Below are 23,899 nucleotides of genomic sequence, written 5' to 3' on the forward strand. Positions count from 1 at the left end.
ATCAATTTAGTCGTATCGCTTTTTGCGTGACTCTGAAGAAAGCTAATTTAGTCTCTGAAAGTAGTATCTTGCTGCCTGGAATTGGTACCCACAAGCATCAAATAAACTATTCTGTGAACTTTAAGCTGCCCTTGACAGAAAGAAGGACATGCTCAGCTCCAAACCATCAGGGAAGGTACAATTTCACAAGGCCAGACAGCCAGAGAAAGTGATCCTGAGAGGGAACCCTGGTAGAAAAAACGTTGCATTTCCTCTCCCCTATCCATCAGTAACCTCAACAAAGCTATTTTTGTATTATTTCTTTTTATTCCCGTTTATGACTAGAATGTTTTCGGAAATGTATTTCTGGTTGTTGTTAGAAGCAGGTATAGTTAATAAAACCTTAGCTGTGAGGCCAAGCTGCCCTGGTCTCAAACTTCAGCTTCCTAGCAATACTCGTAATGACCTTCAGGAAGCTACTTAACCCACTGGAGTTCTGTTTTCACAGCTGTTAACAAAAGGGGATGTGTGTGTACTAATTATGCCCCCCTCTCAGAATGGTTGTGAGGATTAACCAAATTACCACTGAAAACGCCCAGCACAAGACAGGCCTATAATGTAGACTTCATACATCTAAATCTTGTTCCTTTTCTGTTTCTTGGCTGCTTCTTCCTCTTCTCCGTCTTCAGTGCATCAGCCTTTGCACTAGATGATGAGCTGGAGTACCTGCCAGGACAGCTGCCCACAGAGCCGCTCTGTGGACCTGATACAGGATAAAGCTCCATTAAGGATTTAGTCTGTTTACTCTAATCTCAGGTCTTGTTAGAGTGCAAATGCTCCTAAGAAGGAAAAAGCATTAATTTATGTCTAATTGAGTATTTACATTTTAAAGTCTTCTTCATTTTTTTACAATTTACCGTGAGCACATTGTACTAAGGAGAATAGAGAAAGAACAACGAGTCTTCAGCTTTGAAGAGAAGAGGGTTGTGGAGGGGACACGTGAAGGGGAGCACGATGAAGGAATAAGATCTCAAATGACAAGCTGTCTCCATCAGTTAGTCTATTGAACTAGCCTACTCTGCCCCTGCCCAATTCTTGGGTAAATCAAACTTGCACACTTAAATGATCTACGGTTAGCTTTTCCTGCTTTACAGCCAAAATACTTAGGTATAACATTTGTAAATGGTAGTGTTTTGTTTTCACAGGGGATGTTTTACAAACAATCAACCCCAAATTATTCCTCCTCCTGCCTGTCATAGTATCTCCTCATTATCAAAAGCTCTTATATATGGGATTCTTTGAAACTTCATTTCATAGATCAGTGTGTTTACATTGTACCGGGCAATGGGGGGCTATATTACAAACTAAAAACATGAAGTGGGGGCTATAAGTTGGGTATTTCAAATATAGAGAGATAAAACAATACGAATCTTATTTTTTTAAATCCAGCAGCTTATCTAAAGTTGGAGTCTAGAATGTCCTACACTAAGAGATTGCCCAGAAAAATTCTGCTGAAGTATGAAATATTTTCCCTTCTGTTAAAAGAGTATTAGTTGACAGTTACCTCCAGCATATTTAGAGTAAGTTACATCTGTATGTGGCCAAGAAGATCAATGACTTGATTTGTTGAAGTTCACAGATTCTAAGTGCCTCGTTGTCTCCATTCTTAAAATGTAGCTAATCTTTGTTATATATTTGAAGTGGGCATATAGTCTATGTTAAGTTTTGCATTATTCATGCTGAATATTTTCCTGACACTGTTTAATACATTCCACAGGAATTTTGTTAAAATTATATATTCAAACAAAAGTGCTACTAAAGAAAAAAAATTAAAAATCCTATAATATTGGTAAAAGTGTACTTTTAATCATCAAGAAAATTAGTCTTAATATTCTGAAAAGTAAACAGGAAAGTATGAATTTCATTGTTCATAGGTACATATTGAGAACAGTTACAGAACGGTTACAAATGGCTGATCACTATTTGAACAAAAAGAAAACATAAACGTTTCGGATCTTCAGAATCTAAGTTACTCTCTTCAAGTACAATCGGAGGCTTGGGGATTAGTATCTTGAGTTTATCTGAAGCTAATTATTTTGTCCCCTAAACAGTATCTTGAAAAGCTAACATTCATATAATGTCTTACTCTTGAATACAGAAGTGTTTGCTTGCCACTAAGGGGTCATAGCATCTATTTATTCTATATTCATGTTTATAAATCAAAGAGCCCTGTAAAACAAGTTGCAGTTTTAGCAGAACAGAATTTGGTAGCCAGAGCCTAATGTTTGGCCATTATTAGCCCCTTGATATTCTCTTAAAGGCACTGATGGTATATTTTTAAAGGCATCAGTACAAGTGAAAGGAATTCAAAATCTCCCTCTTTAATGACAATGGTTGCAAATAGCAGTAGCAGCAAACATCTAATATTTATGGGGTACTTACCACATGCCAGGTACTATACTAAGTACTTTATATCACTAATTCCCACACAAACCTTATGAGTTGGGTACTATTGCCATTTGCATTTTCAGATGAGGACACTAAGGTAGGGAGAGGGCACACAGCTAGTAAGTGGCAGAATCAGCCAGCAGGCAATAGACTGGCCTGGTCTGATTCCAGAGACCAGGACTATGCCTCTCTTGGATGAGCAGTTGAACTCGACAGGACTTGGACACAGTTATACTGGAACATTCAGAATGATTTTATATGGGTAGTTTTTTCATTTTTTCCTTCTCCAAAGTGAATCTTGGGGAATTTTGAGAAGGAATAGAGAAAGATCAAGAGGTCATATGGGCAAAGCCAGAAATGCCATGGGAATCCTTCTCCATCCTGTGGGCCTTCTTACTGATCACCTTCATTTTTCCCTTTATTCATGGTACAGAACATATGACTGTAAATTGTTTTTCTTTGGTAGTGGGGAAGAATATTGTGGAAAGGACTTGGGAAAGTTTATTAACGAAAAATCACAAGAAGCACTTGTTTCGTATATAATTTATGTGAATGTTTAAGACAATTTCTCAAGAATTCTTGAAGGTTCTATTAACCTATGGTGTCCACGAGCACATGATAATATTTTACATTCCTATGTTATTTCACAAATATCTCATTTGATTCTCACAGCAAACTTGTGAGATGACGAGGGAAAAGAAAAGCAGCCCTACTTTACAGAGGCAAAAATAGGGACACAAGGCCATCCAGCACAGCAGAAACAGAACCTAAAAGCTAGCATCTAGGTCCTCAATCCCAGTCAATAACAACGTTCATCAATGCAAAGGTTTTCTGTTGTATGTAGCCTATAGCTTAGTGAAAACAGTCTTCTCCGTGAACTCAATTTTGCACAAGGAAACCAAGGGCCCAAGAACCTCAAATTCTTGTTTAGTATTAGGTTGCTGCAAAAGTCACTACGGTTTAAAAGGGTGAAAATAAATGCAAAAACCACAATTACTTTTGACCAACCTAATATATTTTAGGACTCACTGAAGTGTCAAATCTAAAGGAGCTGGTTATCTCAAAAGAGCGTCTGGCTAAGCAGGGCCAAGAGAATGCACGTTATTAGCAAACTTGTTACCACAGAGTTCATGTTCCTAAATTGCTTTTTTCTGTGACGAAAGTCGAGGATCGTATCTTGAATCCAAGATAATCAAAGAATGTTAAACATGAAAGGAGTATGATTGGGATACTAATCAGGAACTCTCCTAAAAGTATGCAGCTTCTAAAGCCCCAGGGGACAGGCTGAGGGAAGTGCCCCTGAGAGATGCCGAATTGCAGAATACAGAAGAGCTAAATAACTTAATCACTTAATATTTTATTTTTTACTTAACTCTTTACTTTTTACTGAAACGCTTAAAAATTGATCTCTGATGTAGCAACTATTAATGAGTCTGCTTTCATCATCCTCAATAGCATTTTTTGCACAATTTATAGAAAAAAGTCAGAAAATAAAAAATAATGTAAACTAGAAACACATGATGAAATTTTTGTCCATCATGTAGCCAGCACCACCAGTGCAACCACTCACATTTCTGATGGTGATAATGTATTTGTTATCTTGCTACTAGTACTTTTCTAAATCCAAAGAATTTCTTACTTAGAAGTGTAGGTTAATTAGAAGCCCCACTCTGTCCAACGCAAACAGGCTCCTAGACAGTGATCTGTCTAAATACAGTTCTCACTGAATCTCTCTGGATCACACACTGTGAATACAATCACCAAGAAATGTATCCAAGTGTATTTTTAAATCCCAGGTTTGATTCTCTGATCAAGCTAGAAGTGAATGAATAATGTTTCAGAGGGAAACAGGATATGCAGCTTTTCTCAAAACTAGTTCAGCATAGAAACATTATTTTGCAGAGTGGTTCCAGGGACCAAAGTCTCATGGGTACACTTTTGTCACATGAACTTGGGAGTCACACAGATCTGAAATCCTATTACAGATCACAATTGCTGCGCAACCTTGAAAGAGTTATTGAAATAAATACTCTAAGCCTTGATTTCCTGAGGTTAACAAAAGGTCATTAAATTAAAAAACACTGGAGAAAACTACATTATACACTTGACATTCAAATGCATCTAGGATTTTAATAAATCCACAGATTCACTAATATCAATATAGGATATACCTCTACCTTAGAAAATTTTGTAAAATAAATACTCTCATTAATGCTGTCACCACCTGTTACATTACAGAAATGGTTGTAGTCTTCTTGCCTTTTCTGAAATCTCTATTTCCATTAACAGCCCTGGTTTGTTAAAGTTTTAATTTTTACTTGAGTAATTTTGTACTAACTGGAACAGTCTATGAAAAATTCCAAAACTTTTTACATGTTATGAAAATAAGCACATGGTGGTCTATGGCGCACTTATTCATAGAATTTGATCTCATTTATCACTTTAAATTTCATACTTTTCATCATTTTTCTAAGAATTATCATTTTCTTCGCTGTTTTCTTGTCACTTCATCTAACTCTGTCCATGCAATACAAATACAATGGGAGCCATGAACGGGGGAACATATGTGTAATTTAAAATTTTCTAAAAGCCACATTTTAAGAAGTTTTCTTAAACACTAGGTTACATTAATTTTAATATTTTATTTAACCCAATATATGCAAAAACCATTACTATGCACACATATAATCAATACAAAAATTACTAATGAGGTATTTCTCACTTATGTGAATACTAAGGATCTGGACTCTTCTGTGCATTTTACATTTACAATCCATTTAATTTGGATCAGCCACAGTTCCACTGTTCTGTGCCTAGTGGCTATCCTGTTGGACTGCACAGGTCTAGATTAGGAGTCAGCTTTCTTCTGAGGGCTGTTCTTCTACCTAGATAACTGTTGTTACCACGTCAGAGTTACTGCATTGTAAAGAAGAATGGAGAATGAGGAAACCGTACTCTGATGAGAATACTATGTGATCTATAGGTTCATAGAATAGGTAAGTAACTTAAGTCCACAGAAGAGCTGTGCTGTATGTGGGATCAAATTACTATGTGTCATGAAGCCCCCAGAGTCCCTCATAATAGCCCAAATCACAAAAGCCAAAGGGTTATTAAAATTGTTTTTATAAATAGAAAAAGTAACAATAGTGATTTGAAATGTAAAAAAAAATTTTTTAATTAAGTTCTGTAAATATATGTTGAATTCCAGTCATGGCCAAGACCCTCAGCTAGGTCTTGAAATTTCAGACTATTTACTAGATATGAAAAATATAATTTACCTGGCAGTGGTATGTACGAGGTCTAACAATTAAGTTCGTGAACTTGTTGCAACCATGTTGCTAACCTTTTTTGATAGGATTATTCATTGTGAATTTGTACCAACTAAACAAACTGTTAACCAAGTTTACTATTTGAAAGTGCTGAAATGCTGCATGGAAAAGTTAGACGATCTGAACTTTTTGCCAACAATTCATGGCTCTTGCATCATGACAATGCACCAACTCACATGGCACTGTCTGTGAGAGAGTTTTTAGCCAGTAAACAAATAACTGTATTGGAACACCCTCCCTACTCACCTGATCTGGCCTCCAGTGACTTCTTTCTTTACCTGAAGCTAAAGAAAATATTGAAAGAAATATATTTTGATGACATTCAGGACATCAAGGGTAGGTAATACGACAACAGCTCTGAAGGCCATTCCAGAAAAAGAGTTCCAAAATTGCTTTGAAGGGTAGACTAGGTGCTGGCATCAGTGCATAGCTTCCCAAGGGGAGTACTTCGAAGGTGACTGTAGTGATATTCAGCAATTACGTATATAGCACTTGTTCTAGGATGAGTTCATTAACTTAATTGTCAGACCTCATATTTAGGTGCACACAGACACATACACAAATATCCATATACACATATGCATGCAGGTATGTATGGCATGAATTTTAAAAGAGTCAGTGGTTGGTGATTATTTTCTTTTTCTTTCTTCTTTTTTTTTTAAGTAATGGACACTACACAACAGAAAGAAGAGAATCAGTCTTGTTCCATAAACAAGCTTTCTTTTCATTCTTAAACTTACCTTCAATGGAAAGAAATTTGTAGCCCATTTTTGTGAATAATGATAACTAACACAAGCTGTCTGCTTACTATATGCCAGGCTCTGGTCTAAGAGCTATACATTCATTATCTCAGTTAATGACTTACGTGCAGAGGCAACTGAACAGGGTACACTTAACAAGTTTAATAAATGTCATACAACCCACAGACGCAACAGCTACGATTTGAACTCAGGAATCTCTGCTCAATCATGAAGCTAAACTACTCACGTTAAATGAATGATCTAAATATTTTCTTTCTAAGTAATGGTTTATTTTCTAACCTGAATTAGGTACTTAAAAGCATTGCTAATATTTCTTATGACTTTAAATATCTCTGAAGATCTTAATGGGAAAGAACTTTGTAAATATACAGTTTCATACTTAGCGTAACATCTCATTGTATTTTACCCCAAGACCCATCCAGGAAAAGATCCAGCTTCATTCCTTATCTCTGACAAACACCAGAATCTTTACCTACATCATCTTATCTGCATCATTTCTCCCAGTGCTTTCCATTCATCTTTATTGTTGACATTTTGTGGTTTAGTGGCTCTTGAGAGACGACAAATTCCATTCCCCTTTGAACTGTAAATTATCATATTTGGATTTGCGTCTTCAGATAATTTTACCAGCCATTTTTATTTCTCTGATTTATTAAATGGAACCATTTATTAAATGACAATGATCAAATTTCTCTTAAGGTCTAAATTTTTGTTTTGGTAGTGTGACAGTTAAATTAACTAGTAATTGCATGTAAACAAGTTGAATCAACTGGGCAAGTAAATAACCCATTAATTTCACATCAATCCATTTGAAAGTAGGCATCAGGGAAGTCTCCTTCTTAGAACCCGACAATATACAATATAAAGTAAGGACTAGTCTTCATTTTCACATCCACCGTTTTGCTTATATACTTACTAGCATTCAAAAGAATAATTATTATTCAGAAGAACAAGAATCATTTTTGAAAGTCTGCCCACTTGATTTAAACAACGTGTGTCAGAGTTGAAAACATAAAAGTTAGGGCTTCATATGTCTATCAGATTGCATGCACTCAATATGCATTTGTTGAATAAATGAATCAATGAATTGCATTTAAGTTCATAAGGACATTTAACTATTATTTGATCTTTCCTTTGGTGTTGATATCACAAATATTTTCTTGATTAAGGAGAAATATTTTGGCACATATTCTTGGTAAAATAGCTTTCTTATACCTCCATAATGCTATTTTTATAAACCTACAGAGATGTAGCAACTACATAGTCTATATATTCAATTTCACTAGAGAAGATGGAGGTCCAGAGAAATTAAGTAACTTGCCTGATGTTGTATAATGAGCCAAGAATGGAAATCTTTTTCAGCTGGCTGCTGCTCTTCCAAGCAAAAATGAGTATAGTTCATATTATGATTACTATATAAACATAACCTAAAGAATGTTGTGTGCTGGGACTTCATCATTATGAAAATAAAGAAAATTTCCATTAAAATAATAAATTATATTTTGCATGGTGAGTTATACAATAAATGGTAAATAAATGAAGTTGGAAATTGGATTTGCATATTAAAAACTATATTATGCATTCATATGATATAGAAAATGATTTATGAGAAGGACTTTATCACAGGCATTATGTTAAAAATATTTTCTATCTATTTAGTCATTGTAAACCAAGGAAAACTAAATGATGTACTGGCCTACGCTTTCCCTCTTCCCATAGCCATTGTCACCAGTAGTAAAGGATGCATAAGAATGCTTGAGAAGCGGCCAGTGATCACTAAACATTTAACAAAAACTTCCAGATATTTCCAGTGATATAGGATGATACACAGCTTTCTCAGAAGCATTACAAATTTTTCTCTGAGAATGGAAACAATATTGATGAATGGGGCCAGGTCAGGTTCAGTCTCTTAAATTCTTACTTTCAATATGTCTCGGGGCTCTTTTTCAGTGGTTTAAATCATTCATGGGGAAAAGAAAAAGATTCTTTAACTAACCTTTTGATGCAAAAGCAGATGTGCTGGTAACCTCATTTTGAACATCTCAAAAAAATAGCTTACATTCTCTTTCGTACCCATCTTCCCTCTCAATAGTGTCATCTTAATACTGTTCTGTCAATTGCACCAAGAGTAATCCATTAGAAGTTGTGGATGTGTATTTATTTTAAGCATTTACAAAAGTCCCCATGATTTATTTTCAGTGTCAAAATATTTTGTTCATATATCAATGTAGTATATTATGAAATCTCTACTGTATTAATACGAATTAGGATTACTTCTAAATTCTACAAATAAAAAGCTGACATTTAATTTTTGACTGCTTCCACATGAAGCCACACATTTGTACCTTATTTGCAAAATTTACTCTATCTGAAAAATTTACCCTAACGTCTATTTCCTAAACCCTTTCTACTCAAACTCGGATCCAAGGACGAGCAGCATCAATACCATCTTGGAGTTCGTTAGAGATACAGAATCTCAGGCCTTTCCTTAGACCTACTCAGTCAGAATCTGCATTTTAACAAGCTCTCCAGGAAGTAAGTGTGTACATCAAAGTTTGGAGAGGCACCAACTTAAGCCACAGCATTTAGTATTTAGCTATAAACTGCCTTATTCCCTTCAGCAAAAGTGTAAGTTTCTCTTCAGTTTCTGGTGCTGGGCCTATGCTAGATACTATATTCATTTAAATATAGTAAAATGATTCAAAAAAGAAGAAGGAGAAGAAGGACAAGGAGAAGGAAGAGAAGCAGAAGAAAAGAAAAACCATTCTAAGGTAAAAATAAAGCCTGGAAACTATCATGTCCTTTGTTTCTTTTCCAAAGTTCTATTTTGCTGTCAGATTCTTCTATAACGCAGCATCTCAAAATAAGTTCCCCTAATGGAGGTCGAACTCTGTTATGTCTGGTGGGCTAATCTGTATTCAATGAACACAGGACTGATTATCTATGTAGAGGATGATCCTGGTCCCTAGTGATCTCCTTTCTCTCTGATTTGGGATATTTTATATCTCGTTTGTCACCCAGAGCAGCAGGCAGGAAAATAGGGGGTTGAAAAGAAAGCTAAGTCATTCTGCTTTTCTTTAGTAATTTTGCTAAAATATTTCACAGTTTGAAATACTAGTTAAAACGAATTTTGTGAACTATAATTTACCATACAACAGTGATGAATTTTAATTTATCAATGACAAAATGATTAGCCACTCTAAGCTGCTATTTGGTATCTAGCGGAAACAATATTTTAGGGACCTGAAAGAATTAATATGACTTCTAGCACGGCTCAGGGAGTTATTTAGGAACTGAGACATGTTGGTTCTGAGGATTATTTTTTTAGGAAAAACCTCATTTCTGAGGAATCTAAAAGTAAAACTTAAATATAACAACTTCCAGAGCCTACTAAATCAGAGATTAAACTTTAAAAGAGGACATTATAAATCCTAAATCCTCTCCTAATTTCTGAGTCAGGTGAGCCTTATATAGAAACTCTTACTTTTCAAAGTTCATAATTTTAAGTATCTGGTAATAAAGTACATATTGTTTCATGTCATGAATACCCTAGAATAAATTTATTCTGTCTTAACTTTCATTTTTGTCCTACCTAATATGACAACAATTAGAGAGTCTTAAGACTGAACTTTGATAGCTTCCAGAAATTGGACCCACAGTTATTAATCATGCTAAATTTCTCCCATCACTGTCGAGAAATCAATGATTACATTTTGACATGATTCAATCTGAACCTGGGTAAGCTTACATACTTGATGTAACAGAAGTCAGAGTGATAACATAAATCAGTTCATGATGGGCTTTAGAGGCGATGACATACAAAAGGGGATTATATGTTACCCAGATCTTGACATTGAAAAAAATAAAGACAAAAATGACAAAGAGGAAAGATAATAAAGAAAAACTGTTTTAAATGAATAGGTAGAAAAACAATCTTTAACAAAGCAATATACATGTACTTTATCATAACATATATTGCTTATGTATTTGATAGTGTGTTTAAATAGATTAAGTTGGTTTCGGAAAAGTCCAAAACAACTTTTTTCAAAGAGATATTTTATGGAAAGAAAACTTCATTTAAAGTGATCATGGATCTATAACTAGAACTAAAAGTAGGAGATGGAAATTTTAGAATAGAATAAAAGATTATTAATTGGGTTTGTTAACAATGACTATTTGTTATCATTTGTTTTTATTTGTTATTTGACAGTTGTTATTATTTATCCAGACAAATGAATCTGGATAAATTGTAAAAATAGTATCATAGATCTTAACTGAATATGACTCAAAGAGAGGGAAGATTCAATTTTGCGTTAACAGGTCAAGTTTTCTACTAGTCACATATTTTGTAGTTACGTACTATATTCAACATGAAGAGAAACAGAGTGTGAGTGGCTCACTATTACTCATACTATTCCTGGAAAAACAGTCCTATAGGTCATAAGATCCATCTCCATAAATAAAAGGCATTATATGACATTGCTATTACTAAATCATAATTTATTATAATAAGATGCTGTCATTGATCATGCAATAGCAAGATGCCCTACACCTTGGGGAGGATGTGGAGAACTGGAACACTCCTTTGGGGATTATAAAAATGGTACAATCACTTTAGAAACCTATTTGGCAGTATGTAAAAACATATGTATAACGTACAACCCAGAAATTCTACTCCTTGGGAAATATCCAACATATGTATATGCATACAAATTTACACGTACCCCATGAACGTCTGTTTATCAAATGACATATGCCAGAATGTTCACAACAGCTCTATTCATAATAGCCTCAAACTGCAATACTCAATAGAATTAATAGGTAATTTGTCATATATTCACTTGATGCAATACTATCGCAATGAGAATGAACAATCAACAACAACACAAAACAATATGGATCTCTTTCATAATGGTGACTGAAAGAAGCCAAAACAGAAGAGTTCATATTTTATGATTTCATTCATAAAATACTCAATAGAATTAATAGGTAATTTGTCATATATTCACTTGATGCAATACTATCGCAATGAGAATGAACAATTAACAACAACACAAAACAATATGGATCTCTTTCATAATGGTGACTGAAAGAAGCCAAAACAGAAGAGTTCATATTTTATGATTTCATTCATAAAATGGTCAAACGCAGGCAAAACAAATCTATGTTCTTGGAAATCAGGATAGTGGTTACCTTTGGGGTGAAGCATAAAGGGCTATCCTTCAGAGGTTACAATGTTTTATTTCTCGATCTGAGTGCTGATTATATGCGTAAAAATGGCTAAGCATGTTTTTTTCATTCTTACAGTACCTAGGTGCTCACTGACACCTTTCTTCTCATGTCAACTGGTTTATATGTAACTGAGGGTTACATATAAATAGTTTAACAAAGATAGCTTCTTTCTTTTTTTAAATTATTACCAATAATACAAACATAAAGCCTTTTAAGTTCATTCCAAAACACAAGATAATTTGTTTCCCCAGACAATAATTTCTTCTTTCCCTTTCTTGACATTTCTGGAAGTCAGATCTCTTTAATGTTTCTGTTGTCTCAGCCCACATGGATTTTTTTAGGAGGAGAGACATCTGATGTTTCTTGTCCCTGAGTATCTCAGCCAAGGGTTAGAAAAGCAACACAAACAACAAAAGTTGTACGGAGCCATTCTCTTCCTCCTTGACAAAGGAAGACAGGACAGAAACATGGCCACCAGCAGTATCACTAGCAAATGTCAGCTGCCTTGCTCAAGACATTTTGAACTTTATGACAAAGAGCTGGTTTTTATCTTTTTTATGATAGAAAGATTCACCTAGTAGTTTTCTAGGAAACAGTAAGATATAGAATAAAAATACTTATGTGAGCAATGAAATGCTTTCATCTTTTAGTTCATCTGGGATTAGGGCGTTGATACTTTCTGGAACCCACAGATGAGAGCTTTTTGTCAAGTACAACCCAAAGATGGCAAAAGGAATTTTTTGTAATGTTTTTCTCTCCCCTAAAGTCACCAGCCTTTCACTAGAGAATGTACTTACGTCACTAAATTAATGTGATTCTTAAACAGGACATAAATCTTCCCTTTGGATGAGAACGCTAATCAGATTCAGCTAGTTTTTCATTCTCTATCTATCTAAACACTGCCACTATGTGGAAAGAAAAATTCCTGAAAATCAAGGATGTTTTACAGAGTTAAACCTCTCCTCCCAGCCAATCTTTTTTGTTATCCTATATAAACAAATTCTGCCATTACATTATTTTGTTCACAGCAACATCCAGTGGATAATTCACAAATTAATTAAACACATGTTAATTGCCAAAAGGGATCAAGCAACAAGCATTAGAAAAATAATATTTATAGGCACCATCCTAAAAATTTATGTGTTAGAGAAAAGTTTGGTCTGGTTAGCTTTTCTTCTAATACAAGATTTTAAATTTGTACGATTACTTTAGAAAACAAATTCACCTCATAATTACTCTTAACTTATGACAGCTATGTTTTGGGGGCAGGCATGGACAGATAGATCAAGAAAATAAAGATGCTACTATAGGACATATGAGGTGTGATCAAAATATACGGTGAATGTCTAAATAAAATAATTTATTACAGTAAAAGACACATAGCCATTAATTCCTCTCAAAATACGCCCCCTCGCTTCGAATACACTTATCCCATTGTTCTTGCCACCTTCTGAAGCAGTTCTGGAAGTCCTCTTTCGTGAGTGTCTTTAGTTGCGCTGTCGTGGCTGCCTCAATATACTGAATCAATTCAAAACGTTTATCTTTCATGGTCATTTTGACTTTGGGGAAGAGCCAGAGGTCACACGGTGCCAGATCAGTGGAATAAGGTGGATGAGGACACACTATAATGGTTTTATTTGAACAGAAATTGACATATCAGAAGTGATGTGTGACACCGAGCTTTTCAGTTGTGATCACAAAATACAGTGAATGCTGCTGCCGAGTGCCATCCAACAGAAAGGCAGGGATCTTCAATAGGGGAAGTGACATGTCAAACCTTAGTAACAACGTGCGACAAGTTTCAACTTGTTCGGTGCAGTCAGTTGTATGTGAGCTATGATTGAGAGAAGGTGTGTTTTAAAGTGTGCCGTAAATCATCCTCCATCATGACAACGCTCCGTGTCACACATTGCTTCTGGTATAGCAATTTCTGTCACATACAAATTTACGGTGTGTCCTCATCCACCTTACTCACTGGATCTGGCACCATACGACTTCTGGCTCTTCCCCAAAGTCAAAATGATTCAGGACATTGAGGCAGCCATGACAGTGCAACTAAAGACACTCATGAAAGAGGACTTTCAGAACTGCTTCAGAAAGTGGCAAGTACAATGGGATGAGTGTGTTTGAAGTGAAGAGGAGTCTTTTGAGGGGGATTAATGTCTTTTACTGTAATAATTTTTTTAAAATTTAAACATTTACCGTATTGTTTGATCACACCTCATATTACTGCTACTAAGTTTTAATATCCATTTTTTACTTTAATATTTCCTAAATATGAAACATTTTGAGGATTATATGAAATAATGCAATAGAAAGAATATTGTAAACTGCCCCTCCTTAGCAACTATTAAACATTAAATTAAATAAACTTACAATTAAATGATGCTAAAAAAGAATGGTAGTAAATATTCAAAACGCATTACTTCCTAATAATTTGACCACATTTCACTATTATCTATGTTCTTGAGGTCATTTACGTATATTGTGTTTGTATGTACTACTATGGATTTTTTGCCTGAGATAAGCTGGTCGGAAAATTTTTGTCAAAGTTATCAGCCAATACAAACAAGCTTTTTTTTTTTCTTTTGGTGTCTTCACAGAGAGCTGACTATGTTAATATTAATCAGCACACTACTGACCAGGCTTATCATAAACATGTAACTAACAGTCTCTGAATGAATGCATTCATCGTTTACATGAATTTGGATTTCATTTGAGCATTTTATTCATGGTCAATTCTTACTTTTACAGAGTTTATTCCATTAGCCCAGAACAAAGCTTATCTTGTTCAGGTCCACTCCCAAATTTTCTTTTTAGTATGTGGCTTACATAACTCGTTGCTCTTGAAATGCCTGTCTTTTGCATTTGATTGACTTTATATAATTAAGACCCAGAGAGGTCTTCAGGTTTTTCCATCTAAAATGATGTGTTTGAACAGATGAACTCTTGGGTGTCTTCGGCTTTAACCCTCTGTTCCATGAATACTGGGGAAAGGAAGCAGAATGTCCCCACTTTTGTTAGTGGTCTAAAAACATTAGCTGATTGGCTTAGTCATTCATGCCTATACATCAAGTACCTACTACTGTGTTTCCCCTAAAATAAGACCTAGCCAGGCAGTCAGCTCTAATGCATCTTTTGGAGCAAAAATTAATACAAGACCCGGTCTTATTTTACTATACCATAAGACCCGGTCTTATATAATATATTAATTGTATTAATTTTTGCTCCAAAAGATCCATTAGAGCTCATTGCCCGGCTAGATCTTATTTTCGGGGAAACATGGTATATGCGATACACACTTCTAGGAATTGATGATAGAGAGGTGAAAAAAAGAAAAGACAAAAATTGCTGCGACATGGAGCTTACATTCAAGCATTAATAATGGCTAACTATTATTTTAGCGCTATCTATGTGCCAGGCATTATATATGGCTACCATACTTAATCCTCACAACAAACCATTTTGCAGGTGAGGAAATTAAGGCTCTTTATTAAGTAACTTGACCAATGTCTCACAGCTGTGAGTAAAAGTGTGGAGATTGGAACCTGGGTAATGGGGCTGTAGAGCCAACCAGCTTTCAACAATCACTCCACACCACCTTTTGAAGGTGATCACATTTGTATGTTCAAGTTGCTTACAAGGTAATTGTTTATAAGCCAGCTGTATTGCACTATTCTGTAACCAAGAGAGGTCCCAACGATAACGATTAACCTCTAAATGATTTGACACACACACACACACACACACACACACACACACACACACACACACACAAGCATCACAAAATTAGTGAAATGATAAAGCAACTAAAAAAATGCTATAAAAGAGGTGCTAGGCAGATCTAATTTATGTACATATTTTGTTTAAGGGCACAATGAGCCTTTGAAGTCAGCATTTTTATTTTCCATTTACAGGCATGGGGTCGCTAATAAAGGTTAGGGAACTGTCTGGTGAGGAAAGCAGCAGAATCGGCATTCGAGCTTGGTCTCTGACTCTAAAGCCAAAGTCTTCCATGCTGTTTCTCCCATGTGTGTAATGATTGTCAACCACAATGTTATTTTTATGACTGTTATGTTGCCTATAAGGTAACTATTCTTATTGTTTTCAATTTAGCTAATATTACTCACAGTTTGGAATATCATTAAGAAGTCCAGTTTAATAATCAAGACAATGCCAGTGGAATAAATTGGCTTGATGTAGGATGAAGGTGACCTCTCTAGCTCAGAGAATCTCCTGGCTCCTCTGAACAGCTGGCCAAGAAGAAACATTTCAGCAGTAAAATACAACTACATGACCAATGTTTGTGGCCAGATGAAATAAGCCAGATGGAAGCTCATGAAGCAAAACCCAGGGAGAGGACAGAAGCAGGCCACATAAAATCACTGATTAGTTTTTCTTTTTCTTTCTTTCTTTCTTTCTTTCTTTCTTTCTCTCTCTCTCTCTCTCTCTCTCTCTCTCTCTCTCTCTCTCTCTCTCTTTCTCTTTCTCTTTCTCTCTCTTTCTTTTTTGCTTAATAAACACTTATGATGCTTTTGCTTAACACTACTTTCAACCAATATCAACTAGGTTCAAAGACAGTTTAGATAGTATTTAATAAGTTTATATTTTAATTGATCACTAAGTCCTGTTCCATATCAAATATCAAGGTATTCTTTCTTCAGAGAAAGATTCTGAGTTAAGTAAACTAGGATAGTTAAGTCTATTAGAATTATACCTCGCATTCCGGAATTCCTCATTGTGTGATGAGAGGATCTGGTCAGCAAACGGGAAGCAGAAAAGTGAGTATTCAGAAGTCCAGGCTCTAGGACAGACTGCCAGGGTTCAAACGTGGGCAAGTTTCTTAAACTCTCTCTGCCTAGTTTCCTCCACCTCATGGTATGTTTTGAGGGATAAAATGAAATAATGCATGCACAGCCCTGGGACCACACTGCCTGGCATATAGTACGTTTCCAGTACAAATTACATCCTGTTCTTATTCAACTTCCTGACCACGTGTGTGTGGTCTCTGATCCCTAAACCTTCAGTTCTTCCTCTCTTATTTGCTGGTAATTATACCCGTCCTCTTCACTTACCCTAAAGAAATAAATGAGATAAGCTGTGGGGCACTAAAAGTAACAGTTATTACATCTGTTACATCTGAACATCTTTAAAAAGAACAAAAAGTGCTATGTAATAGCAGGTACTAACGCGGTACTTAGATAATTACATCCCGTTGTATGGATTTGAGGGTGGCACTCATTTCCCTTTCTAAGACTTGGGCTCTAGCCAGCATTTTCTAGTGGACATCGTGGGGTTTAATTTGACAGCCACTGATATGATGCTACTCAAGTTTTGACAGTAATGAAGAATAAGCTAAGAGACCATATTCTGCCAAGTTCCCTACCCTTATACTATAAAATCTTCAGATCACAGTTGCAGATTTGAGCATAACTTTCTATGAGCACAGGGGCTAATTTAATGTCATCTACGGCTTTTTGTTTTAGCACATATTGCTTTACCTTTTCATGGTCTGATGAGTATCACTTGTGCTTTTGTTTCTCGATCTGATTGCTAATTCTTCTCTCTACTGATCAGTCTATTTCACATTTAAAACATTTACTTGTTAGCTCTTCTATAAGAGGTACAAGTATGCTCAAATGAGTTTAATTAATCACCAATTTGACAGCACTGTTAAAATGCTGAGTCTGGGAAAGATGTTGAAACTATTGGGAAAAATGAGATTTGGAGAGTTTCTGAAAATTTCAATTATGTAGTATATCCCATAACCCCTATTAGTCTAAGAGGCAAGAAAACTAGTACATACTTCCTGTTTCTGGCCTGTGAGATGCTCTTGGAATGATCTCTGCCCTACACTTCAATGTACCTTGGATGACTTTCTCTTCTATTTGCATAGTATCCACCCCATAGTCACTACATAAAATGTTCCTTTTAACATGCCTTTCTGAGAAGACAGAAAGCTGAAAGTATTGTTCTGGTTGAAAGGCAAGACCATTGCGAGAAGAGTAATTTTCTATTTAACGTTTCCTTAAACATTACTATAATTTTAAACAATAACATTAAAAAAAAAAAAAAAAAAAGTCCTAGTGTTTCCTCGGGGAGTTGTCCGAGTTCACCAACCCGCTATATCTTAGTTCCTTGTTATTTCTTTGGTTCCTAGATCATCTTTTCTCCAATTTTTTAAGGTACTATATTTAAGTCTCCAACATAAATTTACTCACATTATTTTCTTAAATCTAACAAGAGCACATCATTCCAGTTTCTCTCCTTTAACACAGATATGAGGGGTTCAGCTTTATCATAATGATTAGCACTCATTCCACAGAAAAAAAATTAGCCTCATTATTCTCTCTCTCTCTCTCTCTCTCTCTCTCTCTCTCTCTCTCTCTCAAATCAAATTTGGCTTAATAAGCTATATAGCAATCATATTTGGCTTTTTCTACAAGTTTAGTTTACCAACAAAGGCAAAAATTGGTCACCACTGAAAAATTACTTACAAATCAAATTTTAAGCACTGTGTAACTGTCCAGGATTGTAAGTATTTCTCAGGCATCAACACTCATCAAATGTATATGATTTGCTATCACTTTAACAAATCAGACTCTTTGTGTTTCACAGCTCACAGACTTGGCTTTCCTTTATCCTGAATATTATTTTTACCAAGGAGTAAAAATAATGCCAAAGAAAAAATATTCCAGATTAGAGATAAGTGTACCACCAGTTTCTTGCATTAATATCTGTTCAATGTTCAAAGAAAAAAAATGATACTATACTAGGTACATTTGAAGATTTTACAGTACATATAATACTGTTCTTTAACCAATCCGGTAAAGGAGAAATTCAATGAAGCAATGTTGGCTAATGCCTCACTATTTCAGTTGCTTTAATAGTGAAATCATATCCACAGCCTCTCAAAGATCATGATAAGCTTAAGCTACTTCCATGTTTTAAGGATCTGCTATATTAAAAAAAGAAATGAAGAAATGCAAAAACAGGATTTCAAAATCGTGGGTATTTTAATTGTTTATATTCAATGACTTAACACCTTTAACTCCAGGAATGCTATGCAATGAAACTGTGTCATTCAGATGATAATTGTAGAATTTAAATGTGTACACGGGCACGTATATATATATATACACACACACACACATACAAAGACTTATGGTGCATTTGAGGTGGTGTGGGCTGTTAAACGTTTAAAGCTATGTGATAAAAATCTATTTTCATTATTGTCACAGTATTGCTGTGGCTGAATGCATAATGACTTTTTCAGCACTGAGAGACCTCTGACAATGTGAGACTAGAGTGGCCTACTGCCCTCCTATCCCCTAATTTTCCATTGGACTCTTGACCTGTGATAGGCCCTGAATCATATCGGCAAGTTGATTTTGTGAATAAAGGGGTGATACCAACTAAGAGTGCAGCAAAATGCTTCATCAAATATGCATCACGGCACTCCTGCTGCATGTAAGGGAGCCTCTGGCCTCAAAGAATTTACAGTCCAAATGGAGAGACAGAATAAGACCCACAGAACAGTGAAGGTGGTACATATAAATAATTATTACATGGGCAATTAAAATTCAAATTAAAAGCAAATGAATGAGAGACAAAGACTCTCAAACTGCAAAGAAGATTGGCCCATGCTGGCTCTTTGGGATGTTATCCTCACTTCTTAAACTTGTTATGAAAGAGGCTTGTTAGAACTACAAACACGGGGCATTTAAATACCCCATGATAGAAAACTCGTCTTTAGACATTCTAGTGCTTCTTCTATTTTGGAAAGGATCAGAATTGACCAAAGGAAAATATTTTTGCCAAACCAACAAGGCAAGTTTCATAATATATCTGCAAATCATACAGCAGGGCTTAAACTCTGTTATTTCTTGAGAGTTCTAAAATTCTTTATTCCAACATGTCATTACTTTCACTCTTCCCAACAGATACTTATGATATTTAGGAAATTGATCTCAGTGACGCGGAGAGAAAGAAACCATCTATTGGAAATATGCATAGTAATGTTCACAAATCACGTAACAGCATGAGATGCAAATAATAAGCTGAGCTGTACATTCACTAGAACTCAAAGCAAAAAGGAGGCACATAATTTCTAATGATGAACCTTATTCATAACTGTAACATTAATAAAAATAAATGTTTTCCTTGTTTTGATATAGAAATAAATGGAGGTGTTACTTACATTTTTAGCTGCCAACTTTTATTTATCCTTTGTCAAATTTTGCTTATGCGTTGTTACTAGCGAAGTCTATAATTTGATTTCTCTGATTTTATAGTTCCCTAAAAAAGTCCAAGGGCACTATCTTCCATATTGTCTAAAGCAAATAAATAATTCTGATGAAGCATTCTTATCTAAATTTGGAATGTTTTCTATGCAAGTAAGGCAGGATGCATTTTAATCCAAATTTAATGCATACTTCTATACAGGCCTGATAGTTTCAAGATACGTTGGATTTAGTGTAAATAACAAATACCTTATTCTCGAGATTTTGCAAACAATTTTGACCTCTGTGCTCTTGCTAAAATAGCTTTCAGTGCTATAGACTAACCAATCAGAAAGAGGAAACGTGAGGAATCAATTTTTTCCTTGTAAATATATCTGGAATACTAAACCAAGGAAAGATATCAAAGATTTTTGTCAGGGTCTTCTTTTGTTTCTAGTTATTTGTTTAAAATAAACTAACGTGCATTAAAAAAAAGGTGGCATTGACAATTTATTGAGGTCACGAGGTCAAGATTTTTCATATGCTTTCTATAGAAATAGAAGATTAACAAAATATTTATTTTGATTTCATGGTGTCTAATTCTCCGGGACAAGATTCAAACTCTGAATTACCACCTAGAACACAGAGATAATTTCCACTTTTCCATGTGAATATGCCCTGAAACACTTATAAACAACAAACAATGTGTGTTGTTATTGCTTGTTTAATCAAACAAGAACACCAAAGGTTAACTGATAGTATGAACAATTTTGGCTGTATTAAGTACATTAGGCATGCTAATACACTGTTTTCCAGATAACAGTAATAGGAATGCTTTTTAAAACTCACCCTTTAACTCCCTCAAATAGCTTTTACCGTTAGTTAGTCAACTTCCTTTTACTCCTGCAGGGTCCCCCATACCCCTGACTATTTTAAGGTTCAAGTCTTCTTAGCTCATATTTCTTACACTGCCAACTGAACACATATTATGAATTGAATAGATCGATGAGGGGCAAAAGCTTATTATTTGCGGTGGCAGATGAAAAAAGTTCCTCCCATCTACAAAAAGTAAAGAGCGATACCTGTAGGACTTTGAGAAACGCAATCTTGCTTTAGCTCTTGGAGATGGTCCTAGCACTGGGGCTCCCTGCAGATCCCAAACAAAAGCCATTTATAAAGAAGGTGCCAGGATCCCTGGAAACAGCGGGTCGTCAAAGTCGGTGTAGGGCCCGGGGTCCAGAGGGCCCCACGCTGAGCAGGAGGCACTTGTGGCTGACAGGGGGCATTTCCTCCGTATGGTGGTGTGCACTAACAGGGAGGCAGCCTGGCTGAAGCAGGGCTGGAAGGAATGGCGAGGACTTCCTGCTGCATGACACTTGCCCTTTGCAACAGAGCTTGCTTCACTCAGCCCTTATCTCATTCTTAAGGTGAGTAACACTCCCTTGCAAATTTGTTTTTAAATATAGCCCTGGTTAAACAGCATAATCACACGCTACTCCTGAAAAGCACAACAAACACTCTCTCTCTCTCTCTCTCTCTCACACACACACACACACACACACACACACACACACACACACACACACACACAGTGAAAGGTATGATTGAAGTGGTTGAACCTTTTCAAGTGAGATTTTTAAAAAAGTAAACAGAGGGTCTTTGTTAAAAAAAAGAAAAGTAAATGCATGCCTACAACTAGGAAATTTGACAAAGATCTCTAAATTTCACACAACTAGCTGCCAAAGATCACTTTCCTTATTTTAACTTCTCTTAATGACAGGGATAAACATCATTCTTAGCAAAACTTCCACAAGGGTTTAATGGTCTCTCGAAATACCAGCACCTCCCCAGCAAGTCAGTGTGAGACGAAAACAGGCAGATCACTTTCAAAGCTTTTGGCAGCTTTTCCCTGAAGGAGATACTGCATCACCTCAGAGAGTGAATTATAACGCATGCCTTTGACAACAAAGATCAATTTTCTTGTCCATTGTCTATTCCCTAGAAACATTTCTTAACTCTTGGATAAATCCCTCAAAACAACTCTCTTTCAAATTAAATAAATGATGAAAGCCAAATAGAGCCTGTTGCATGTTTTATGAGTCCATCACATTTCAGGGAGGCGTATATTTCAAGATATTGTACTCAGAGAGTCAAAGGACCCCAATGCCGTCATCAGTCCTCACCACCAAGTGGTATTTAATGTTAACAATGCAGCATAATTCCATCAGTCCCTGTCCAAACACTGCCCCGCCGGTGAACTCAACTGTAAACCAAGGCAGAGCTCCACTTGTCTGGGATAAGATTAGAGAGGCCTGAAGTGCCCAAGACTGAATTTAACCCACTCTGAACTGGACAAAACTGACCAATAGGTGAGCGTAGTGCTCATCACTGTATCTGCCAAATTTTGTGACCGCCCCCCCCCCCCACACACAGCCCAATCTATCTCTTATGTAGCCAAGGGGTCCAAAATATTAATGTAATTTCAATAAAAGTTGAAGCCAGTAAACAAGGCACTCATCTTTACAACAGCTTCCAGCACACCAGGGGTTCTAGAGAACACTACCGGTTCCATATCAGCTTTGGGAATGAGTAACAGAAAACATTTTTACAGTTTCACCTCTTTGTTATCTGACAGATGGGCTAAAAGAGTGGGTGAGTGATAGCTGACTGAACAGCAGTAACCTTGGGGGAGCCAAGAGTTCAAAAATAAACACAGTCTCCCTGAATCAACCGGCAATATTTAATGCTTCACAAACTACACTTTTTTGTTTTTGTATATAAATCCACATTTCACAAGGTGCTCACCTTCTTGGTAATCTTTGAGAAGGACTGAGAGAGTGCCCATACCTATACCAGACTGCTCTTTTTGGTGTATGAAATTCTATAATTACCATTCCGTTCTATTATACTAGTTAATTCCCACGTCAGGACAGCTCTTAGGAAACGCCAACATTCCTGGCCAAGTGGACACAGAGCTGGTGTTTTAGTAGAACGGCTCCATCTGAGACTGAAGTCCGACAGTGTAAGAGAACGGGGAGTCTGGGTGAGGAGGAGGGATGTCCCTGAAAGCGGGTGGGGTGAGCTGCATTGGTGGGGTGCAGGCACAAAGATAAGCAAGAGAGCAAGAAGGAAGCTACTGTGAAGAGTTACTTCTTTCACCTTCCATGCAATACAAAGCTCTCATTCTTTCCAGTAGCATTTTAAATTCTGCTGAAGTGAAACAGCATCACTAGTCTATGAAAACGAAAGGTGTAGTCCATAGACACAACTTTGGAAACAGGAAAAATATTACTTGCGGTGTTACCCCAATTGCGCTTGTCATGGCATGATGGACCCCATCTTCCCATCCAGGCTAAAGCCAGCAACAGGCATTTTCATTTTGACTGACAGTGGTCTTTGTCTCCATACCAACTTATATTTTTATAAGAGTGTTCTGTTAATTGATATCTAATTGATAAAATATAAGGGCATAACAATAATGCAGAATGATGAAGTTACTATATCTATCTTTTTCTAAAAGAAATGTACACTGAAGGAGATACAAAATTGTCTTTTACATCACTGCCAAAACATTTATTTCTCTCTTCAACCCCCGCTTCTTGAAAGCAGACATCTAGAACAGTTAAGCAGGAAAAAAAACAATGGGAGTATATAAATGTGACATCATGACCAGGAAAGTAGAAACTCGGGTCCTTTTTTCCTAATGTGAAACTGGATAAAGACATAAGAAGTACCCACCGATGTGAAAATTATTTTTTCCTTAAATGATTACTTACCTCCTCCTTCCCATTTCTTCCGTACAGTTACGCATAATCTCCCTTAGGTTACAAGGTCTCAGCAAGGTCACAGAAATAAGCTACTTATTTCTGAGATTAATCATGAGCAAAGCTAAGCCTTGATCTCAAACATGAATATCAATATTATTTTG

The 23,899-nt window shown here is 36.0% G+C and overlaps 1 protein-coding gene across 8 annotated transcripts in view; it reads right to left on the bottom strand.

The window, feature by feature from the left end:
* Positions 1-23,899, bottom strand: part of PDE4D (phosphodiesterase 4D) — a 1,272,577-nt gene that overhangs the window by 292,835 nt on the left and 955,843 nt on the right. Inside the window, exon 1 of one of the 8 annotated variants that reach the window (XM_019743424.3) lies at positions 21,054-21,344. The exons of the other annotated variants lie outside the window; for them this stretch is intronic. Coding sequence (XP_019598983.2) covers positions 21,054-21,142 — 89 coding nt within the window. The 5' untranslated portion in view covers positions 21,143-21,344. Of the gene's footprint in view, positions 1-21,053; positions 21,345-23,899 lie in introns of those variants that run through there. 8 annotated transcript variants of the gene reach the window in all.

The sequence above is a fragment of the Rhinolophus sinicus genome, chromosome 3, assembly GCF_057876585.1.
Source record: "Rhinolophus sinicus isolate RSI-liver-muscle chromosome 3, RSI-T2T, whole genome shotgun sequence".
NCBI lineage: Eukaryota > Metazoa > Chordata > Mammalia > Chiroptera > Rhinolophidae > Rhinolophus > Rhinolophus sinicus.